General features: G+C 39.9%; 1 protein-coding gene across 1 annotated transcript in view; it reads left to right on the top strand.

The window, feature by feature from the left end:
- LOC138007564 (serine/threonine-protein phosphatase 6 catalytic subunit) overlaps positions 1–6,415 on the top strand; it is a 10,060-nt gene extending 3,645 nt beyond the window's left edge. The window contains exons 3-10 of the mRNA XM_068854538.1: positions 151–216; positions 303–370; positions 1,040–1,113; positions 2,135–2,214; positions 3,294–3,359; positions 3,644–3,697; positions 5,537–5,626; positions 5,825–6,415. Of these exons, the coding sequence (XP_068710639.1) occupies positions 151–216; positions 303–370; positions 1,040–1,113; positions 2,135–2,214; positions 3,294–3,359; positions 3,644–3,697; positions 5,537–5,626; positions 5,825–6,073 (747 nt within the window). The 3' untranslated portion in view covers positions 6,074–6,415. The remainder of the gene's footprint in view (positions 1–150; positions 217–302; positions 371–1,039; positions 1,114–2,134; positions 2,215–3,293; positions 3,360–3,643; positions 3,698–5,536; positions 5,627–5,824) is intronic.
- The last annotated feature ends 1,085 nt before the right edge of the window (positions 6,416–7,500 follow it).

Raw genomic sequence — 7,500 nt, 5'->3', positions numbered from 1 at the left:
TTGACAAGTAAAATCGTCTGGCGTTAGACAGAGTAAAATCTAGAAGTGGCACTCTTGGGAGTGAAAGGGTTAAGTGGAGGCATTTTCCTTACTTTTTACAACTATGACACATAAGCAACAAATTTGTCGTTGTTCTTATATCATCCACAGTTCTATGATTTGGAAGAGTTGTTTAATACTGGAGGCCAAGTTCCAGACACATCATATGTATTTATGGTGAGCATTCTTTTGTTATGTTAGTTTCTATCAATGGCATTAGTAATTAAAAATAATTAAACTGATTTTGACTGGTTGCTCTTCAGGGTGACTTTGTGGATAGAGGTTACTTCAGTCTGGAAACATTTACTAGATTACTTACATTAAAAGCAAAGTAAGAATTTAATATTTCAATGATTATTTTATATTTAATTGTTTTTTAATCCATTGACTCCCAGGGCCGGTTTAGGGGGGTTTGGACGTCAAAGGATTAATAGGGACATAGTTTTTCAGTCAGTGATTAACCCATTGACTCCCAGGGGTTCCCCATTGACGAGTAAACTTGTCTGGCATTAGACAGAGTATAATGCTAAGTCTGGCCAGATTAGGCTGGTTTGGATTTCAAAGGGTTGAAGTAAGGCACTTAATTTAACGTTCGTAGTTCCTTCAGTTACAAAACTGGTATCAATGGAAGCCAATGGTGCACCCTTTATCCCCCTCCCTCTGTCAGTGCTCCGTTTTACGGGTATTTAACCCTTTGACACCCAAACTGGCCTAAACCAGCCAGACTTTACTCGTCAATGGGAACCCCTGGGAGTCAATGGGTTAAGCTACAGCTACACGGATCAGAGGAAAGTTGAAGCAGACATTGAAGTTACTGAGAATCGAACCGGGGACCTCTTGCTCTGAAAACCGCACACTTACCAACTGAGCCACACCTGTTCCTTAAAGATGGTATTTCAAACCCTCTGAGCAACACAGGATTGATGTGGCTGATAGTGCTTGGGTAGTAGCATTGTCAACAATGTTGACAATATCTGTTGGTTTTTAAATTTCTTGCCAGGTGGCCTGATCGCATAACCTTACTCAGGGGGAATCATGAAAGTAGGCAGATCACTCAAGTCTATGGCTTTTATGGTATACAATAATTAGTCCTCTTTGATGTAATAGGTGTGACAGTTAGATCATTGGACTGAGTTGAGTGAAAGTGTGCTTTTTAAGATGTTTGTGACCAAGGTTGTCTGTTTGTTCAATGAGTATTTAAATTTGATTGCAAGACTTGGCAATTTCGTTTGGCTACCTATTGCACCTATAGGAAAATGTTTTGATGAGCTGGCATTTGTAGGATGAGGATGCTTATAAGTGCTTACAGTATATACCCCCAACCTCCCACACATTGTATGTGAATTTCCCACTTGTAGAACCAAATAATTGATCTCATGCATGGAGTTCATATTTTTTTCTTTAAACATATTAACCATTGTTTGCCCCAAAAGCACCTAGTCTTATCAAGGGGGCTCACAATGAGTCCAATAAGTCCAATATTTCTCATGCCTGACTGATAAATGAGCATTTCCAAGTTGCTTAACCTAATCAAATATTTAATTATGGTGAATTTTTTTTTTGTGATAACTCTTTCAATTTCAATGGTTTAAGAAAAAATATTATTTGTCTTGTGTTAAAAAAATGTGATGGCCTTGTTATAAGAAGCCCAGTCAGTCTGGCCCCAATGGTTGAAAGGGTGGATAAGGCTATCACTGTCCAATGAATAACTGAATGATTTTCTTCTTGGTTTGGATAGTGGTCTCCACCTTTTGAGCATGCTCGTGCATTTCGTGATTTATACATGTAGGCACAAAAGTGATGTTTTGAAAGTTCTCAAAATTATTTCATACGGCTCGTGCAGTTTGAGAACTTTCGAACCATCACAAGTGACAATAAATCATGAAATGCATGTGGAAGTTCATGCAATTTTTTATTATAATTTTATACTCCAGAGTCCGCAAAATTACTCCATCGCTGTTTCCATAGGAACTTCTGCATGGCACTCAATAACCTATTCGTTAATTCATCATTGACCAATCAGAAACACTATATTCATTTGAGTATATAAAAAGAGTAATTAATATTATTATTCTTACTGTTGAATTTTTCTCAGATGAATGTCAGGCAAAGTATGGAAATGCCAATGCATGGAGATATTGCTGTAAAGTGTTTGATCTCTTAACAGTTGCTGCTGTAAGTCTGATTTTTAAATTTAAGTGCACCCTTCTGTACGGTTAACTTCGGTAGGGTTGATCATGAAATTCCTCTGGGAAGACTCTCCTCTGGGTTTGGTGTCAAAGGAAAGGCCCTGGATTGGCTACAATCTTACCTTACAAACCGTACTCAGCTTGTGAAAGTGGACGACTCTTCATCTATGGTACGACCCCTTCATTGGGGTGTGCCTCAAGGGTCAGTCTTAGGCCCCATGCTTTATTTACTTATTGTATACATCTCCACCGGGGATATTGTTTGTGAGCATGGCTTGTCATTTCACTTTTATGGTGATGACTCGCAGCTTTATACATCTTTTGCCTGGAATGACACCTCTGATCTAGTGGCTGCAAAACAACGTCTTGAGAGCTGTATTACTGACATCAATTTGTGAATGACTACCAACAAGTTAAAGCTTAACGATGATAAATCCGAATTTCTCTTTCTGCACTCCCGTTTTTGTCATTCGTTGTCCCCTCCCACAATTTCTGTTGGCATGGAACACACCAGTCCCTCTCAATAGGTTCACAATCTTGGAGTGATTTTTGGCGACACAATGTCGTTTTCACCACATGTTAATACAATAGTTAAGGGTGACTTCTGTCACATACGAAATATTTCTTAAATAAGAAAATACATCAGTAAAACTACTACAGAAATTCTAATTCACGGTTTTGTTAGCTCGAAGTTGGACTTTTGTAATTCTCTTCTTTTTGGTGCTCAAAAACGGGATATAGGTAAGTTGCAGTCCGTTCAAAATGTGGCTGCTCGAATTATAGCCGGTCTCAAAAAACGAGATCACATCACCGAGACTCTGAAGAGATCTTCACTGGCTTCCTGTTGAAGAACAGTCCTTGTCAGGAAGGCCTTCCTTCAACTCCATTTCGAGGATAACTTAAACCCTGTTATAAGAAGTGTGCATCAAAAGGGTGACTTGTAAAGGCTTAAGAAGATCAAACCTTGGCAACCTCTTTGAAATCATGTAAAGACTGTAAAGGGTGCTGAACATGATGATGATAATGATGATAATGATGCAGACGGGGCTGTTCTTTTCTTTGCAGGTCATCGATGGACAGATTCTCTGTGTCCATGGTGGGCTGTCGCCAGATATCAGAACACTAGATCAGGTGATTAAAAATGGTCTTAATCCCCACGAACAAATGATTACACGAAGGGTTAAAATTTGTCCGTAAACTTGCATCAGTGAATATCCCGACTTTCTTTTAAGTGGCCGTTCCAAGACCCTCAGGTCAGTTAAGTTCAGTTTATTTGCCACAATTCTTAATATTATCGATAACAATACTATACATACTTTTTAGGAAAATTTAGTGACGAGTCCTGAAGCTCGTAAGGAAAACCAGAAGGCTTATTTGATATGCGCTCAGTCCAACCATCATTTTGTCTCTTTCAGATTCGAACAATCGATCGTAACATGGAAATCCCTCACAAAGGGGCCTTTTGTGATATCCTTTTTAACTGTGACAGGAGTCAGTCCTGTAGAATACACACACGAAGCCTGTATTCAGAACATACATTTAATTTGTCTTTCACCAAACAGTGTTAAAACGAGGTAATGGCGGAAAAGTAATATCCGGTGGATATTTAATTTTCACGCATGTAAAGTTTTGATGACTCAGAGAAAGTAATTGAAAATGATGCGTATGCTGAAGGAATTAGGCTACTGTAAAAGAATCGGACAATTTTTGGAAGCAACAAGTGATAAAGTGGTCCAGTAGAAAGTCTTTGAAAATGCACAGTGGCCTTGAAATAAGCACGAGTTTTAGAAAAAGTGAAAATAGTCTGTACGCTCCCCCTCTGAACGCTCCCCCCTAGATCCGCCCCTCCCTGCATCGTATAGGATTCGCTGGGACGAAGGGCAAACATGCGAATCGCTAACAACAACAACAACAACTTTAAAATCTTCCCACGGTGCTTAAGTTTCTTTTAATCAAATCGTTTTGCAACTAAATTTCCCTGCTTTGTTTCATCTTTACGAAGGTCAGGCTACTCTGTCTCAATACTTCGAGATACGACAACTTGGGACGGTTCTCGTATTACAAACAAATAAGAAAAAGACAAAAGGACCCGCGTGTACAGTAATTTTCTACGCTTACCATAGGCAGCCCAAGTTCGCGTCACTACAGACAGCCGTTGAGAATTTAAAGGCGTTATAAGACTTTGTATGGGAAATAAAATACCGTCGATTATGAAGCCAAAAAACGCTCAATTTAACGTTCATTCAATAAAATGAATAAAAATGACTCACCTCTGGTGTATTCTTGTGCCTTTTGGAGCTTGTTTTACCGTTTCGGGAATTCCGTGTTTTCACTGTTCTGAAACGAAGTCAAGGCTGGACACTGAGATTTCGACCGTTGTCAGCTCAGAGACGGTTTGCACCTCGAAAATCCATCCCAGCCGCGCATCCCCACAGCGTCACTCGTAACCGTGGAGCTGTTCGAGAAGCCGCTGTGGAGATGGGGTAAGTGTTTTACATGAAATGACTGTACCTCATCGGGTGGAGTTAATTTGTCCTCGGACCCAAGCTCCGTGACCAATTCGGTAATCAGCAGCTGTTATTTTCATCAGCTATCGTGGAATCGGAAGGAGAAAATGCTCATTTCCAGCCAAGTGCGTGGGGATTTTTGACGACGAAACATTCACCGAAGTTCGCAAATGATGGGGCTTTAGCTTTGCGTGAAAAACTCACGGCTGGGATGGATTTTCGAGGTGCAAACCGCCTCTGAGCTGACTACGGTCGAAATCTTAGTGTGCAGCCTTGACTTCGTCTTAAAACAGTGAAAACACGGAATTCCCGAAATGGTAAAACAAGCTCCAAAAGGCACCAGAATACACCAGAGGTGAGTCATTTTTATTTATTTTACTGAATGAACGTTAAATCAGAGTTGAGCGTTTTTTAGGCTTCATAATCGACGGTATTTTATTTCCCATACAAAGTCTTATAACGCGTTTAAATTCTCAACGGCTGCCTGTAGTGACGCGAATTTGGGCTGCCTATGCGCTTACTAGGGATCGAATTTACAATTTCTTAGCCCGTAAAGTATCGCGCAACTTATAACATCTTGACAGCAAAACGATTTTACAGGGGCGCTTTTTTTAAACTCTCGTTTCCCGCATAACGTTTTACATGTAGAATTGAGTTGCTTCAAGCTGGTAAATGCTTTTTCTGTTTTTGTTCTTGCTTCCTCGACACTGTTTTGGACAATGACCAGCTTTCATCTTGGACATGTTTGAATAAACGCTTCTAAGAGTTTAATTTGGTTTGTTTCCTTAACATTTCCCACATCTGGTTTGGTCAGATCCCGAAGATGTTGACACTTGGGCTATCAGCCCTCGAGGTGCTGGATGGCTTTTTGGAGCCAAGGTTACCAATGAGGTAAAGCATACTTTGAGTGAGTAGAATTGGGTGGCTCAATTTTCTATACATTTGTCCTGTCCTTAAGCGTCACGTTGAAAAACAGAGAAAAGTTAGTTATAATGTGTAAAACGCGGTGACATGCTTTTTACCTCTTGTTTTCTGTTCAATGTTTTGGCGTATTCACCCATTGTAAGTTTTTTCCATTTGTTCTTCCAGTTTGTTCACATCAATAATCTGAAGTTGATTTGTCGAGCCCATCAACTAGTCCACGAGGGATACAAATACATGTTTGATGAAACTCTGGTCACGGTTTGGTCGGCGCCAAACTACTGTTATCGCTGTGGAAATATCGCTTCCATATTAGCTTTTTCAGATGCAGACACCAGAGAACCCAAACTTTTCAAAGCGGTACCTGACTGTGACAGGGTTATACCCCCCAGGACAACAACACCGTATTTTTTGTAGATAGAGTAAAGTCGTGAAGAATCTGAAGTGTTAATAACCATTTGTCTTGTAGGGAATAGTATTGTGATAGTGAAGGAACATATAAAAAATCCCTAAACAAATTTAAAGGTTGATGGTGGCCCCAAAATTCTTTCAGAGGCCTTTTTTTTAATGCAGAAGCTATTCACGATGCTCTCGGTGTGGGATGGGCAAAATAAAGATGCGCAGAACTTAAAGGTACGAATTTTTTTTGTTTTCCTGTTTAATTAGCGGAAAATTTCTGTAAACCACACGAGACATCAATACTGTAGTTTCTCACAAGTTTCGCTACATTTCAATAAATAAACGAAACAGAGACCTTTATATATAGTCCCCAATTTTAACCTAAAGCCATGATAGTTCCCGTCATGCGGACTTTTGAATTGATATCAGCTGTTGATGTAATATGCATGTACCGTTAGAGGTACAATGTTTCAATCTGAATCTTGTACTGAACGAAGTAGCTTGTTCCAAGAAGAGGCTTCCGAAATAGCTTGTAATTGGTGCTCTTTTGGGCTATTCAGGGCCGTTTGCTTCGATTTACTCAAATGGCGCTCGATCAAAAGCTACAAAATCGCAGCTTCTTGAGCTCCGAGTCGCTTTGTTTCTCTGTAGCTTCTTTCACATTTGTTACCGTCAAGCTCGAATGCACCAAGGCTCAAGATTTTTTGTTAACTTTAACTCAAGAAGTCATTACTCAGTCATTATTTACTATTAAAAATGGAGGAGGTGTAAAAGCAAGACTTTGATAGTAAGGTTATGAAACCGCTGGTGTTTTGTTTTTGACCGATGGTGCAAATCAGCGAGATAAGGGGAGCACGAGAAAGAAGCCCACTAATTTCACAGATCACAAGATTTATTCCCTCGAAACGATAGAAAACTTCAACCAGTCACAATCGGAGCTCTATTCACGTCTGGCAAAGTGAAAGACCACAAAACCTGACGCTAACTCTCATTTCGTGATTTATGGGCACGGGTTTCCAAAACGCTGTGTTTCCATAAAATTTCCCACAAGAGCATCAAGAATGAATAGATGAAGATTCATATATAAGAACTGGCGAATAGAATGAAATGAAAGCTGGAAAGATCATCGCAGTTAGTTGAACAACTTAATTAAGCAGTCGCAAAGCACTAAGACACCTTGTCCCATTTGCCACCCTTCTTAACATCTACCGCTCCTTAATTAAACCCTATATTTCCTATGGTACCATTGCCTGGGGCCAAGCTTCTAACATTCATCTAAATAAGGTTCTCATTTTACAGAAACGTGCTCTACGACTTATGTATTTTGCGGATAGCAAAGCTCATAGTGCCCCGCCATTCGTTCACTCCAGAATCCGACCAGCAACAATGTTCTATCCTCATTCGGTTTCCTCTATGATGCATGTCATTAATAATCTCTGTGTCCC

Source organism: Montipora foliosa, chromosome 6, assembly GCF_036669935.1.
Source record: "Montipora foliosa isolate CH-2021 chromosome 6, ASM3666993v2, whole genome shotgun sequence".
Classification (NCBI taxonomy): domain Eukaryota; kingdom Metazoa; phylum Cnidaria; class Anthozoa; order Scleractinia; family Acroporidae; genus Montipora; species Montipora foliosa.
This window is presented reverse-complemented; position numbering and strand designations above follow the sequence as displayed.